Below are 17,176 nucleotides of genomic sequence, written 5' to 3' on the forward strand. Positions count from 1 at the left end.
CCTTCCTTCCTCCCTCCCTCCCTCTCTCCCTCCCTCCAATATAGGGTCTCACTTTGTAGCACAGATTAGGGATTACATGTATGACCCATCAAAACCTGCTTCATATTCTTTTCTGTAATTCATGGAGAACATGTGTCACTGCTTATGGTTAAAAAGATTCACTTTTGACCTCTTCTGTCTTGTGATAAAAGCAACAGCATATATGTGACTAATGTAAATAAGATGCTAATTATAAACAGACACTGAACAAGTATGTGTTACTCCATGTTCAAAACTTACTTTAAATGAGACTAATTTATAAGTTAAGAGAGGAAAGATAAGTATCTAATGAAGATTATAAGATTCAGCTTTCTGTAAGAAATTGTGTGATGTGTTATGTTTAGTTGCATCCAGGAACTCTGTAGTTCTGTTTTGTTTTTAACAACACTGAGAAGTAACATTCTACGAATCCACAATCCAGGGAAATCTTACACTAAGCTATATTCCTTGGCACTTGGCATCTGTGCAAAGTACCCCCCCACCCCCGTGCCCCAACAGGGTTTTTCTATATAACACTGGCTGTCCTGGAACTAACTCACTTTGTAGAGCAGGCTGGCCTGGAACTCACTGAAATTCTCCTGCCTCTGCCTCCCAAGTGCTGGGATTAAAGGTATGCACCACTACCACCCAGCCTCTTTTTATCACTAATTCAATACAGCAAATAAAAAAATATTTTTAGAATTAAGTACTATAGATTTACATAAATCTGTCATTTTTACACACAGTGAATATGATTTAACTTGTTTTTAAGTCCGGAAAATAGCATTATTCCTCATCTATCAGTTTTCACTGAAAATGACAATCAGATACCAGTTAAGAATTAAGATCCTTTTATCTTTTGCCAAAATCACCCATAATCTGAGAAAACTGCTTGTAATTTTCAACTTTTAATACAAATGTGAAGCACAATCAAAGACAAAGACTATATTATGATCAAGATGTAGTAACATTGCAGCTGTGTGTGTGTGTAAAGACTTTTTACATTTTCTTTCTAGTAAGTTCCTTTCCCTAGATAACTACCAATAGGTTGCTGAAGTCAAAAATTAGGGTTATAGCCTCCCTGCCCTCCACTCTCATCTTTCTAGGCTTACTCTAAGTCTTGTAGGTAGCAGCCTGCTTACAGGTACCTATCCTCAGACTGCACCTCCATTCCCTGGGGGCTCAGCCTCTTAAAGTAACACCAATATTCCTCAAACTTTTCTACAAAATATAAACTAAAGGAACATTTCCTAGTTCTTTTTACAAACATACTATTATTCTAATACAGAAAACCTCAAAGATCCAACAACAAAAAATGATTCCTTTTAAACATAGATATAAAATTTCCCCCAAAAAAAGATTACCAACAATGATCAAGTTGGCTTCATTCCAGGGATGCTGGGATGGTTCAACATGTTTAATCAATTAAGTACAATCCACTACATAAACAGAATGAAAGACAAAAACCACTTAATCATCTCACTAGGTGTGGAAAAAAAAAAAGCCTTTGACAAAATCCAGTATCTCTTCATGATAAACTTTTTAGAGAGCCTAAGGGTACAGGGGACATTTTTCAACAAGCCAGAGCCAACATCAACCTTAATATAGAGAAAGTCCAAGCATATCCACTAAAATCAGGAAATAAGACAAAGATGTTCACTATCTCCAGACCTATTCAATGAGTCAACTGAATGAGGTCAGGGGATACATATAGGAAGAAGTTAAAATATCTTTGTTTGCAGATGGTATAATTTTATATATAAAAGACCCTAAAAATCCACTAAGAAACTTCTACAAGTGATAAACACTTCAGGAAAAGAAGCAGAATACATAATTACCATTGTTAAAAAAAATAAAAACAGCAACCTTTCAATAGACAAATGACAAACAGCCTAAAATAGAACAAAACCTTTCACAGTAATTTCAAAAAAAAGAAAAATGAATCTATCATGGGATAATTTTAGTCACCCAAGTGAAAGGTCTGTAAAATAAAACCTTTACCACACTGAAGAAAGAAACTGAAGAAAACACCAGAACATCTAAAGAGCTCTCATGCTCATGAATCAATATAATTAATAGTATAAAATGGACATCCTACCAAAAACAATCTACATATTCAATACACATCAAAATTTCAACATAATTGCAGTGGAATAATCTTTCTTTACGCCATGACTATGTACTCTCATTAGTTAATAAAAAGCTGACAGGCTGGTAGCAAAGCAGCAAGTATAGGTGAGACAGCCAAACACAAGGACTCTGTGGGGAGGAAAGGTGGAGTCAGGGGAGGCACCAGCCACTTGCTGAAGAAGCAGGACATGTAGAAGATGAGCCACATGGCAGTGTGTAAATAAGAAATCTGGGTTAATTTAAGTGTAAGAGTTAGCTTGTAACAAGCCTGAGCTATTGGCCAAACATTTATGAGTAATATTAAGCATCTGTGTTGGTTATTTGGGACTGGTGGCTGGGATTGGGAAAAAAATATCTGACTATACATGATTATTCACAAAAATTGAAAACACGATTTTCAGCTTCATATGGAAACACAAAAAAACCTGGATAGATAAAACAATCCTGAATAATAAAAGAACTACTGGAATCACTACCATCTCTAATCACAATTTGTACTACAAAGCTACAATAATAAAAAAGCATGGCATTATCATAAAAACAGAAATGTTGGTTAACAGAATCTAATTGAAGACCCAGGCATAAGTCCACAAACTAAGTATCAAGACAATAAATAATCCAATTATAAATGGGCTACATATCTAAACAGAATTCTAACAGAGGAAGTTCAAATGGCAAGAAACATTTAAAGAAATGTTCAACGTTCTTAGCCATGAGGAAAATGAAAATCAAAATTACTTTGAGATTTCATCTTAAACCCGTTATAATGGCTTATATAAAATTAAAACAACTCATGACAGTTCATTCTGGCACAAATGTGAAGTAAGGGAAACACTCATCCACTGCTGCTAGGAGTACAAATTTGTATAGTCACTACAGAAATCAGTGTGGTGGTTCCTCAGGAAGATGAGAATTGATCTATCTCAAGATTCAGCTATACTACTTTTGGACATAAACCCAAAGAATGCTTCATCCTACCACAAAGACACTTGCTCAACCATGTTCACTGCTGCTCTATTCATAATAGCCAGAAATTGGAAACAGCCTAGATACCAAGCAATTGATGAGAATAGATTATGAACATGTGATATATTTACACAACAGGACATTAATCAACTGTTAAGAAAAAATATGAAATATGCAGGTAAATGGATGGAGCTAGAAAAATTATTCTGAGTAGGATAACACAGACTCCCCAACAAAAAAAAATTTTATATATTTTCTCTAATATGTGGATGTTAGCTTTCAAGCCAATGATAGGCATAAAATCTGTATATCTGCTGAGGTTAAGTACCTAGTAAGGGACTACTGGGGAGAAGGGGTTCTCACAAAGACTAGAAAAAAAGATTGTATTGATATGGGCAGACAAAGCAGAAACTAGAATAGGTGGACTAAAAAGGGAGGGGGTTTGAGAGAATGTAAAGGAGGGAATATGGAGAGGGACAACTAATACTAAAGATCATTTGAAAAACCATTAGGAAACTTAATACTGTCAAAACTTCCCAAAATACATACATAATAAAAGGAATGCAAATGGAGTCAACAAATAATACAGGAGACAGTGTCACCAAGTAAAACCTCCAGTGCCAGGAATGGACTACATTTTAGTGAGTCGTTGAACAAGGGGTCCCATGGAAACTCCAAGCACCACAGACTATTTTCCAAGAGTATTAGTCAATCTCCACAACCTGATGGTAAGGCCCTACTGCAAGCAAAAACAATTGTATATGCTATCAAACACAGAGAAATTGAGCTGGTACCTAAATAGAAGTGTCACCCCAGCTGACTAGAGTTCATGAAGATACTCTGCACACTACTGGAGGAGAAAGTTAAACCTCAATATCTCCCACCTACAAACCCTGTGCCCTACAACAGTGACCTGCCTGAAAAAGATATTAGTAGCATAAACGTTGTGAGAGTAACTAACCACTTTCTGACTGGATTTAAGGCCCAGTCCATGAGCTGGAGGAACCCATACCTGACACTGTTGAGACGCATACTCACAAGACTGAGACTAAATAGGTTATAGGCATAGGAAAATACCTAATTCTGTAGCAGCATGCACAAGACATGCACAGATTCAAGCCAGATGGGGCCCTCATACTGAGATAGGGGTATGTATGAACATGGGAACCAACCACTAACCAAAAAGCTGTCTGCAGTTGATACCCATCAGCAAAGGAAAAAAATCAGTTTTCTCCAATAGTGTGTCAGCTGGAAATAGAACCACATTTCAGGACAGCACTCACACCCAGGAGTAGTTGGCCAACACAATGATACTTGCATGGATGTTTTCTATCACTTTGCTTTGTTAGGGTATTTTGTGTCTCACTAGCCTTTTGTTTGTTCCATTTTCATTGCCAGTGTTATGGTTGCACACTAGAGCATTTCTTAGGGTTTTGTTTCTCTTACTCTCCTTTTTTTTTTTCAAAGACAGAGAAAAAGAACATAAAGTTAGGTAAATAGGGAGATAGGGAGGAACTGGGAGGATTTGGTGCTGGAAAAAAACAATCGAAATACATCATATGAAAAACGTCTGGAGAGCTACAAAGATGACACCAACTAACAATCTAAGCAACAGAGGAGAGGCTGCCTTAAATGCCCTCCCCTGATAATGAGATTGATGCCTGACTTATATGCCATCCTAAAGCCTTCATCCAGCAGCTGGTGGAAATAGAAGCAGATACCCACAGCTAAACAGTGAAATGAACTGGAATCCAGTTGCAGAGAAGGAGGAGTGTTGAGCAAAGGGGTCCAGACTAGGCTGGTGAAACCCCCAGAAACAGCTGACCTGAACAAGGGGGAGCTCTTGGTCCCCAGACTGATAGCTGGGAAACAAACATGGGACTGATCCAGACCCCAGGAATGTGGGTGTCAGTGAGGAGACCTCGGAAATCCATGGGGCCTCCTGTAGTCGTAGATCAGTACTTATCCCTAGCATAGGTAGCCCATTCCACATAGAGGGATACTCCCTCAGCCATGGGGATGGGCCTGGGACCTATCCCAAAGGATATGACAGACTCTGAAGACCCCCTGTGGAAGGCCTCAACCCTCCCTGGGGAGCAGATAGGTAGGATTTAGTTGGCTGGGTGGCAGAGGAGGAGGGGAAGAAGAGGGAACTGAGACTGACATGTAAAACAATCTTGTTTCTAATTCAAATAAAAAATGGAAAAAAAAGTAAAAGAACAATTATGTTTTAGGGGTTATAGCTTTAGCATACCGTAACAACTGTGGTATGTCATATTAGACTATATCATTACAATATAGATACTATAGACCAATGAGCATATAATCCATCAAGCAGGGCAAAAAGTGAAAATGATGATATTAGTTTCTTACAAATTAGCTACTTACAAAAAAAGCTATAAAAAGTATTTTAGAATTAGTAAAACCATGGGTAGCAACCTAAAAACACAGTAATATTCTATGCTGCTGCTAGAAAAATAAATATTAATACTAAATGAAATTTTTCTACAGTGAAAACAAAACCTCTATTTTATGTAACAAAGACTTCAAGATACTCTAAAATTGAAATGTTACAAATACTCAATTAAATATGTTAACTACATTTTAACCTTTCTGAACATGCTATATGACAATGTACAGCTTTATAAGAGATAACCACTTGAGAAGGAAATGTTTATCCTCTGCTGACTGGCATTTTTAAGAAATTCAATTCACCATAGCAACCTGTCTTAACACCAGCAGATAAGCAAAGTCTATATTTAGAAATGATTGCTTTCCAGACAGCAATCCTGTCTTCCCTTCATATTTAATGTCATGATCCAAGGGACCAAAATATCATTTAATCAGTGAGGCTACAGTGTGATGACAAGTATACCCAGGGGAATAAGGCAGTGTTCTAGAAATATCAAAAGCCACACTTTCGATCCAAACCAGTAAAATTTGTGAATACGTGAGCAAATACCATTTTTCATGTATATATAGACACAACTATTTTATCTAATTTTTGTTCTTCAACATAAACATTTCATTACTAATCACTTGTGACTTATATATCGAAATATAAACCCATTAATAGAATGTTGTTTCTTCATCAATAATGATGTATAAAAATCAAATACATTTCTATTAGCAGACTGTTGCTTTTCAGTTTTAAACATTATAAACTGGTATCTGTATTTGAACTATAATCTATACAAGTATACATCTTTTTATGTGATGATTATAAGGAGTATTATACAAAATAGGGAAAATGAATTTATTAAAATGTATTTTTTGGGGGGTGGGTTTTGAAACAGGGTTTCTCTGTGGCTTTGGAGTCTGTCCTGGAACTAGCTCTTGTAGACCAGGCTGGTCTAGAACTCACAGAGAACCGCCTGCCTCTGCGTCCTGAGTGCTGGGATTAAAGGTGTGCGCCACCACCACCCAGTTACAGGCTTTATTTGTATTTTAATCTTGGTAATGACAATAAAGAGAATTTATAAGTTTGCTAAGATGGTCTCATACTGTATGTTTTAAATATTAGTAGTCAAACACAGTAGACACTTTAAACAATTTCTAGAAGAATCATTTTAAATTCAATAGTGAAGACAAGATGTAAAGAATTCATGATCTGTAATTAAAAATATCAGGAAACTCCCTCAGGATGTTGGATAAATACCTTATATCAATAAGGAAATTAACTATAAAATACAAAATCCTAGTAAGTGTTGGCAAAGATGTAAGTAAGTTGCTTTTGGTTTTAAATCATGTCTTTGTGTGGGGAAACATACATATATTGAAGAAACTAGCATATATTGCTAGTAAAAATGTAAAATAGTACAATGCTCTGGAAACAGTATTATGTCTTCAAAAGTTAAAAATACAGCACAATATAATCCAGCAATTCCATTCCTGGGAATATAACTAACCCAGTAAGTTTTAAATTTACATTCATTGGATCATTAGACACAAAAGCCAAAAGGTAGAAGCTATCCAAAGATCCACTGATAGAAGTATAGATAAGCAAAAATGTGGTATATACATACAAATGTTTCCAATTTAAATTAAACAAAACTACTAATAGCCTGTATTATGAATTACACTTCTAGTATTCTAGAATTACCATAATTCTCCCATTAACTGAGCAATTCTTTCTCAATGTTAAACAACACATACTAGTATAGTACATAATAAAGTTTTGAAAATACTTGGAAATTAAATGAGCCACAGCATACACTCCACACCCAACACTCAGTCAACAGCAGGGTGAATAGTACCAACACTTTTCTAAAGGGCTTTTGAGTGTTAAACAGCTTTTAACATTTATAACTGAGTCTAAGTTCAAATAATCTTGCTACTTAAAAATAAGCAATAAAAAATCTAAAACATGAGGCTGGAGAGAATGCTCAGTGGTTAAGAGCATTGGCTGCTCTTCTAGAGGAGCTGAGTCTGATTCCCAGCACAACACAGTGGCTCACAACCATCTGTAACTTCAGTCCCAGTACATATGACACCCTTTTCTGACCTCCACAGATACTACAAACGCATGGTACACATACATACACACAGGCAAAACCTAAGATAGAAATAAAACAAAAACAAAATAAAAAAAAAACCACAAATGCTTTTGAAGGTTTATAAAAGAAATTCAAAACACAAAGGTGTTGACTTTTTGTCTCACCCATAGCACACAGTTAGAACTACTTTGAAAGTAAAGAGAATTAGCTTTTTAAAGAAGGTAACTGGACAGGCAGTGGTGGTGCACACCTTTTATCCCAGTACTCAAGAGGCAGAGACAGGCAGATCTCTGAATTATGAGGCCACCTTGAGCTACAGATCAAGTTCTAGGACCACCAGGACTGATACACAAAGAAATCCTGTCTTAAAAAAAACAATAAACAAACAAAAAAACAAAAACAAAAAAACAACTATAGCTTAAATATTTATATCACAACCATTTCTCCAGAAGAGTTTAATTTTTATAACTTAAACTATCTACTTTAACATGAAAGAAGTTAAATTATATTGTGTGAGGAATAATTTCTTATATGACCGAAAATAATGTGCATACAAATATGTTATTAATCTAGATATAACATTAAACTAAAGACTTTTCACTGCATTGAGATAACAAAATGAAAAAGGTTTAAAAATACAAAAGAAATTGACAAATTATACATACACAGAGGATACAACCTTTTAATTTTCATGAGAAATAGAAAAGAAGCTATTAAAATGGTTATTTATTTAGAAATTTAGTATGCATACAAAATGGCAGTTCAAACCAACAGACACATTAGCCAGCTAAAATGAGTATCAAACTCTACCTGTTTTTGTTCTTAAAAACTATGGAGACAGACACAAAGCACTCAGAAAAAATATAGATTATTAGATATCTCCTCATCTTGCTCATGTTAAATTTTGCTCCCATTATTACAAGTTAGTAAAAAGACAAAATAATCCTGCAAGATTTGTGACTTTCTCATATTTCTTTTCTACTGTGGCATCCCTCCTTGACCATGTTCAAACAATAGCTTATCCAGTTCACAGCATTCCATTAATTTGTTACAGTGAAATGGAAGTAAAATTGTGGCAATGATAATTACAGGATACCTATCACATTTATAGTGTGAAACAGTCACTTTGGGTTCCACCTTTTGAAGCTAGCTTTCAATTAATATGAAATTTCAAAAATTATGGAAATTATTAAATAGTAATACTATACTAGAATATGTGCTTATAAAGAATGGGATTGATCTGAGGAGCAAACAACAAAATAAACAATTTAAAGAACAAGGAGGAGCCTGGTGGCACATGCTTGCTAACAATCACACTTGAGGGGCAGAGGCAGGAGAATCATGACTTGGGAGTCAGCCAAAGCTATAGAATGAGTTCTAAGCCAGGTTGGGCTTAGACAAGCAAAAACAAATAGATAGACAGACAGATGACAGACAGACAGATAATGCTGAAAGCTACAAAACTCCAAACTTTCTATGGTGTGTAGTTTTCTGATATGGAACATAAAATAGAGTCTAATACATTTAAGGATATATAGTTATTACAAAGTTTTTTATTTCTAATTTTAAGAATAAATAATTATTGCAAATAAGATATTCAAAGAAAGTTTAAATGATATAAGCAAATTTATTCTCATTTCCCCAAACAAATCAACCAGTAATTCCCTTGACTACTATCTACTGCCACACTGGAGTCACCAGATACTAATGCTTTGAAAGTCAATCTTTCATGATGACACCATCTCTTCTAATGTTTTTCCGTTGTATAAAAAGAAATTGTTCCATCAGACTTAACTAAATGTAACAAATTCTCAGAAAGTGTAAAATGAGCTGTTAAAAGTATTTTTAAGTTAATGCAAAAATTAAAGTTTTAAATTATACTTAGTGATAAAAACAAATACTCACAAAGAAGGATCTTGGACAAGATCTTTAAGATTTATCCCACTACGGTCTTCTGCAAGATTCCTGAAGCAGCTATCACTCACTAAACAAGAAAAAGGGGAAAGAAAAGAAAATTAATTTTTGTTTGTATTTTACTATAGATAGTGCTGCACAAAAGTAATTTTAAATGAAATTTATCCTTTATATTTCTTTTCTAAATATCAGCAGTAACTATTTTTCACTGCTAAATTGAGGGAAAAATTGGTAATGGTAAACAACAAAGCCAACATTTCAATGACAAGCAGCTAGTTAAAACACACTAACCTTCTATAAATGCAATATATAAAGCAATTAAAATATGGAAATTTTGTTTTGACTTCTAGAAGATTAATTTACTAATACATAGTTGGCAAGCCCTTGATCCCATAACACCTAAAGTAAAAGAGATAAACAACACTGCTATCCCTGCCATAGCATTTGTTTGCAACAGCAAAGACCAATAAAAATAAAAGTATCATTGTACTAAGTTAGTACAATGATAATAGCTTCTTAGGTAATTTTAGCCTGCTAGTTTTTTGTTTTTATTTCTGGGAATATTTGCCATTCATATGGACTAAGGATCAAAAGAGATTATTTGGGAAAAGGAAAATCACCATAGCTCTTGATATTTGCAGGCCAGCAGGACAGACAAGAAATCAGCACAGTTTAAAACAAGAGTTTTGGAGGACAACTGGATCCTCCCTCCTGTTAATTCAGAATTAAAGAAAAAGAATTTTTATGTCCATGTTTACTGTTCTACCTGATGGGCAATACTTGTAAACAATAACTTACAAATATGAGATAGAGCACAAAGTATAAACAGTGAACAAGATAAAAAAGAATACAAAAAACTACAGCTGATAGTTTAAAATTTTTAAGAAAACTAACATGACACAAACAAAAATCCTTACTAGTAGTCTAAAAAGGAAAAGTTAACAAAGAATTACAATCTACCAAAGAGAATTAGATAATTTTAGAAATGATATGCATAATATGTGTAATTAAGAAGCTGATAGGTTTCACATCCAACTCAGCATAGCAGAATCTAAGACTACTGAACTTCCCCACCCCACCCCTGCCCCAGCAGCAGCCCACAGAGGCACAAGCACCACCTGCACCAACTGGAAGAAGTGACAGATTTCTCCAGGCTAAACTACCACAATCCTCAGGCCCTAAGCCCTAGGGCATATCCCATGCCCTTCCCTTCCCATCTCAGCCCCAGGAGGCAGCCAGCAGGTAAGAGCAGTCTCCCCACGAACAGCCCTCTCCAGCAACATCAGTAGACCCTACAGGCACAAGTGCAACCCACACCAGCTAGAAGAACAGACTTCAGTGGCACTAGTAAAGCCCACACCAGCCAGAAGAACTGGACCATACACTGGATCTAAGCACCCAAACCCCACAGCAGAAACAACCCTACACATCTGACAACCAGACAATTACCAGAACCCTTGACCATTCAGGCCAAAAGATAATAAAGAAAACAAACAATAAAGGAACAAAAAAATCCATCCAACAAAGACATCACAAGAATCAACACCCATAGCAATAGTTATCCAAAACCCAGATGGGTGAAGAGCAGAGTAAGAATTCATTCAACAACATAAAGCACTATATGGTAGAATACAACAGCAAGACCTGAACATCCCAAGACAGATGAAGTAGAAGAAAATAACCTTAAAAATAATTTTAAGAAGATGATAGGGGTCCTTAAAGAGGAAATGAAAATTTCCCTTAAAGAAATAGAGGAAAAGACAAACAAAAAATTGGAAATCACATCCCTTAAAGAAAACCAAGAAAAATCAAACAAGTGAAGGAAAATCTTACTTAAAAATTCAAAAAGAGGCAATAAAGAAAAAACAAACTGAGGGAATTCTGGAAATGAAAAATCTGGGTAAAGGAAGAGGAACTACAGATGCAAAGCATAACCAACAGATGCAAGAGACGGAAAAGAGAATCTCAGACATTGAAGATACGATAGAGTAAATAGATTGATCGGTCAAAGAAGAACATGTTAAATCCAACAAATACTTAATGCAAAACATGCAGGAAACCATGAAAAGACAAAACCTAAGAATAATAGGGATAGAAGAAGAAGAGTTCCAGCTCAAAGGCACAGAAAATATATTTAACAAAATCATAGGAGAAAACACTGACCAACCTAAAAAAGGACATGCCTATGAAGATACAAAGAGCTTACATAATACAAAATAGACTGGACCAGAAGAAAAAGAAAAATAATCCCCCCACTGTAAAATAATCAAAACACCAAAAATACAGACTAAATAAAGAATATTAAGAGCTGCAAAGGGAAAAAAGTCCAAGTAACATGTAAAGGCAGATCTATCAGAATTACACCCGATTTCTCAATGGAGACTCTGAAATCCAAAAGGTCCTGGACAGACATTTTTTTTGTCCTTATAATTTTTTTATTTAGATTAAAAACAATCTTATTTTACATACCACTCCCAGTTCCCTCTCCCTCCAGCCCTCCCATACCTTTCTCCAACCCCCCCCCATCCCACTCCCTATCCCCTCCCAAGGGAGGGTGAGGCTGTCACATCAAAGTCTGTCACATCATTTGGGCAAGACCTAGGCCCTACCTGTGTATCTAGACTGAGAGAGTATTCCTCCATAGGGAATTCCTCCATAGGCTCCCAAAGCCCATTTGTGCACCAGGGACAAATACTGGTTCCACTGCCAGAGACCCCATAGACTTGCCCAGGCTTCCCAACTGATACCTATGTTCAGGGGGCCTGGTTCTGTCCTATGGTGGTTGCCCAGCTGTCAGACTGGGTTTTATGTGCTCCCACTTGCTCAGGTCAGCTGTTTCTGTGGTTTTCCCAGCATGGTCTTGACCGCTTTGCTCATCACTCCTCCCTCTCTACAACTGGATTCCAGAAGTTCGGCTCAGTTCTTAGCTGTGCGTCTCTGCTTCTGTTTCCATCAGCTACTGGGTGAAGGCTCTAGGATGGCATTTAAGGTAGTCATTAATCTCACTATAGGATAAGGACATTTAAGGTAGCCTCTCTACTATTGCTTAGATTCTTAGTTGGAGTCATCCTTGTGGATCCCTGGACATTTTTCCCTAGTGCCAGATTTCTCTTTAAACCTATTAATGGCTCCCTCTATTAAGGTATTTCTTTTCTTGCTCTTCTTTTCTATTCTTCCCTTGCCTCAATCTTCCTGATCCCTCATGTTCTCCTACCCTCTCCCCTTCTTCCTCCCTCCCTCCCCCTCCCCCCCATGCTCTAATTTTCTCAGGAGATCTTGCTGGACAGACATTTTGCAGACACTAAGAGACCATAGATGCTAGCTCAGACTACTATACCCAGCAAAACTTTAGATTACCATGACAAGAAAAAAGCTATTCCATGACAAAACCAGATTTAAACAATACCTATCTGCAAACCTAGTGCTACAGGAAGTACTAGATGGAGAACTCCAACTCAAGGAAGTTGCTGCTCCCAAAAAAACACAGTCAATAGATAATCTCACACCAGCAAATCCCAAAGAAGGGAAATACACACTACCACCACCAACATCAAAACCAAACAATAACAGGAATTAACTATCACTGGTCATTAATATCTCTTAATATCAATAGACTCAACTCACCTATAAAAACACACAGTCTACTAGAATGCATATGAAAACAAGATCCATCCTGCTGCTGCATGCAAGAAACACACCTCAACTTCTAATACTGACATTACTTCAGAGTAAAGGGTTGGGAAATGATTTTCCAATCAAATGGACCTTAGACACAAGCTGGTGTAGCTATCCTAATATCTAACAAAATACTTTGTGGTGATATACTGTTTATGATTTATTAAAGACACTTAAGATCAAAATAACAAGGCAGCCGTAACAGTTAGCCATAGAAACCAAGCAGTGGTAGTACACAACGTTAATCCCAGGACTCAGGAAACAAAGGCAGATGGATCTCTCTGAGTTCAAGGCCACCCAGGGCTACATAAGATTGAATCAGTCAGAAAAGAGTAACAGAGCTCATGCCTTTAATCCCAGGACTCATGAGAGGTATTTATGACAGGAACAGGTTCTCAGGGCTGTCATTCACTCTCCAGCTACACTGAGGATAGGAAGTCATTCATTCTCCTGGCACATTACGGATAAGCAGGCATTCATTCTCTAGCGACACTGAGGATAGGAAGGCATTGATTCTCTTCAGACACATTGGGGAGAGGCAGCAGTCTGAGGCTTGGTGAGAGCTCCTGGAGACAGGATCAGCCCTTTCAGCCTGAGGTAGTAAGAACTAGTGGCTTGGCTGCTTTGCTTTTCTGATCGTCAGCTTGAAGCTTGAACCCCAATATCAGTCTCTGGGTCTTTTATTTGTTTTGCAACAAGACTTCAAACTAAAATTAATCAAAAGAAGAGGAAAGGGATATTTCATATTGATCACAAGAAAAATCCATCAGGATGAAGTCTCAATTCTGAACATTTATGCCCCAAATACATTTGAAAAAAAAAAAAGAAGAAGAAGAAGTAGAAGAAGAAGAAGAAGAAGAAGAAACATTACTAAAGCTTAAATCACACATCAAACCCCACACACTAATAGTGGGAGACTTCAACACTCAACTCTCATCAATGGACAGGTATGCCAGACAGAAACTTAAAAGAGAAATAAGGGAAATAACAGATGTTATGACTCAAATGAACTTAACAGACATCTATAGAACATTTCATCCAAACATAAAAGAATTTGACTTCTTCTCAGCTGGGCTGGAGAGATGGCTCAGCGGTTAAGTGCACTGAGTGTTCTTCCAGAGGTCCTGAGTTCAATTCCCAGCAACCACATGGTGGCTAACAACCACCTTGAATGAGATATGGTGCCCTCTGCTGGCATGCAGGCTGAAGACTGTATACTAAATAAATAAAATCTTTAAAAAAAAAAAAAAAGAAGAAGAAGAATATGCCTTCTTCTCAGCACTTCATGGAACCTTCTCTAAAACTGACCACACTCAAATCACAAAGAAAATCTCAACAGATATGAAAAAATTAGAATAATTTCGGTCACCATTACTTAACTTAGAATTCAACAACAACACAAATTACAGAAAGCCTACAACTCATGGAAACTGAACAACACTCAACTGAATCACCACTGGGTCAAGGAAGAAATAAAGCAATTAAAGACTTCCTAGAATTCCATAAAAATGAATGCACAACATGCCCAAACTTATACAAAACTATGAAAGCAGTGCTAAGAGGGAAGTTCACAGCACTAAATCCCTACATAAAGAATTTGGAGAGGGACTTAATAGCTACTGGTAAGACCTAGAACAAAAAGAAGTAAACTCACCCAGGAGGAATAGATGGCAAGAAATAATCAAACAGAGGGCTGAAATCAATAAAATAGAAACAAAGAGAACAATGAAATCAAAGAATCAATGAAACAAAGAGTTGTGTTTTGAGAAAATCAACAAGATAGACAAACACTTATCCAAACTAACCAAAAGGCAGAGAAAGAATATCCAAATTAACAAAAATCAGAAATGAAGGTAGAACATAACAACAGACACTGAGGAAATCCAGAGAATCATTAGGTCATACTTCAAAAACCTGTACACCACAAAATTGGAAGATCTAAAAGAAATGGGCAATTTTCTGAGTAGCTACCATATGCCAAAATTAAATCAAGACCAGATAAACAATTTAAATAGACCGGCCTATAATCCCTTAGGAAAAATGCCCCAGGCTAGATAGTCTCAGTGTAAACTTCTACCAGAATTTCAAAGAAGACCTAATATTAATACTCCTCAAATTGTTCCACACAATAGAAAAACAGAAGGAACATTGTCAAACTCTTCTGATGAGACTACAGTTACCCTGATAAACAAACCACACAAAGATGCAGCAAAGAGAATTATAATCTCCCTCATGAACATGAACATGAACATGAACATGGACATGGACACACACACACACACACACACACACACACACACACACACACACACACACACACATAAAATATTGGCAAACCAAATCCAAGAATACATCAAAAAATGAAAATCATCCATCATGATCAAGTAGGCTTCATCCCAGAGATGGGGGATGGTTCAACATACAAAAATCTGTCAGTGTAATCTACCATATAAATAAAATAAAAGAAAAAAAACATATGATCATCTCATTAGATGCTGAAAAAGCCCTCAACAAAATCCTACACCCTTTCATGATGGTATTGGAGAGGTCAGGGATACAAAGAACATACCTACATATAATAAAAGCAATATACAGCAAGCTGACAGCCAACATCAAACTAAATGGAGAGAAACTGAAAGCAATTCCAGTAAAATCAAGAACAAGACAAGGCTGTCCACTCTCTCCATATTTATTCAATATAGTGCTTGAAGTTCTAGTTAGAGCAATAAGACAACAAAAGGAGATCAAGGGGATACAAATTGGAAAAGAAGTCAAAGTTTCACTATTTGAAGATGTTATGATAGTATACGTGAGTGACCCTAAAAATTCTACCAGGGAACTCCTGTAGATGATAAACACCTTCAGTAATATGGCAGTATTCAGAATTTACTCAAAAAATCAGTAGCCCTCCTATATACAACTGATAAATGGGCTGAGGAAGATATCAGAGAAACAATACCCTTTACAATAGCTTCAAATAATATAAAATATCTTGGGGTAACTAGCCAAACAAGTGAAAGACCTGTATGACAAGAACTTCAAGTCTTTGAAGAAAGAAATCGAAGAAGATTTCTGAAAATGGACAGATCTCCCATGCTTTTGGGTAGGTAGGGTTAACAATGGCAATCTTGCCAAAAGCAATCTACAGATTCAATGCAATCCCTATTAAAATCCCAACACAATTCTTCATAGCCCTCAAAATGCAAATCAAAAGGATTCTGAGATACCATTTACACCTATCAGAATGGCTAAGATCAAAAACATTGATGACAACTTATTCTGGAGAGGATTGCAGTAAGGGAAACACTCCTCCACTGCTGGTAGGAGTGCAAACATGTACAGCCCGTTTGGAAATCAGATAATTGGGAACCAATCTACCTCAAGACTCAGCGTTAACACTCTTGGGCATATACTCAAAGGATGCACACTCAGACCACAAGGACATTTATTTGCTCAACTATGTTCATAGCAGCGTTATTCATAATAGCCAGAACCTGTAGACAACTTAAATGCCCCTCAATTGAAGAATGGATAAAGAAAATGTGGTACATTTATACAAGAGTATTATTCAACCATTAAAAAAAAGGCATCATAAAATTTGCAAGCAAATGGATGAAACAAGAATAAAATCATCCTGAGTGAGGTCACTCAGACCCAGAAAGATAAACACGATATGTATGCACTCATAAGTGGATACTAGATGAAAAGTAAAGCATAACCAGGCCCCAAAGAAGCTAGGTAACAAGGAGGATGCTAAGAGAGACAAGCATGGATTGCCTTGGAGAGGGGAAATAGATGGGATCTCCTGGGTAAACTGGGGCAGGAGTGGTAGAGGGAAGGGGATGGGAATATGAGGTATTGGGATAGCTGAGTTGGGGTAGGAGAGCAATAGAAGAGATATCTTGATGGGGGGGGGTAGGAAAACACCTGGTGCCAGGGAAACTCCCAGGAATCCACAAGAATGAACCCAGCTAAGA

The 17,176-nt window shown here is 36.6% G+C and overlaps 1 protein-coding gene across 6 annotated transcripts in view; it reads right to left on the reverse strand.

Moving 5' to 3' along the window:
- Positions 1-17,176, reverse strand: part of LOC100762786 (gephyrin) — a 375,076-nt gene that overhangs the window by 288,693 nt on the left and 69,207 nt on the right. For all 6 annotated transcript variants that reach the window (XM_035444849.1, XM_027418340.2, XM_027418336.2 and 3 more), the window contains exon 2: positions 9,516-9,594. In XM_035444849.1, coding sequence (XP_035300740.1) covers positions 9,516-9,594 — 79 coding nt within the window. The remainder of the gene's footprint in view (positions 1-9,515; positions 9,595-17,176) is intronic.

The sequence above is a fragment of the Cricetulus griseus genome, chromosome 5 (genome assembly GCF_003668045.3).
Source record: "Cricetulus griseus strain 17A/GY chromosome 5, alternate assembly CriGri-PICRH-1.0, whole genome shotgun sequence".
In the NCBI taxonomy this organism is placed as follows: domain Eukaryota; kingdom Metazoa; phylum Chordata; class Mammalia; order Rodentia; family Cricetidae; genus Cricetulus; species Cricetulus griseus.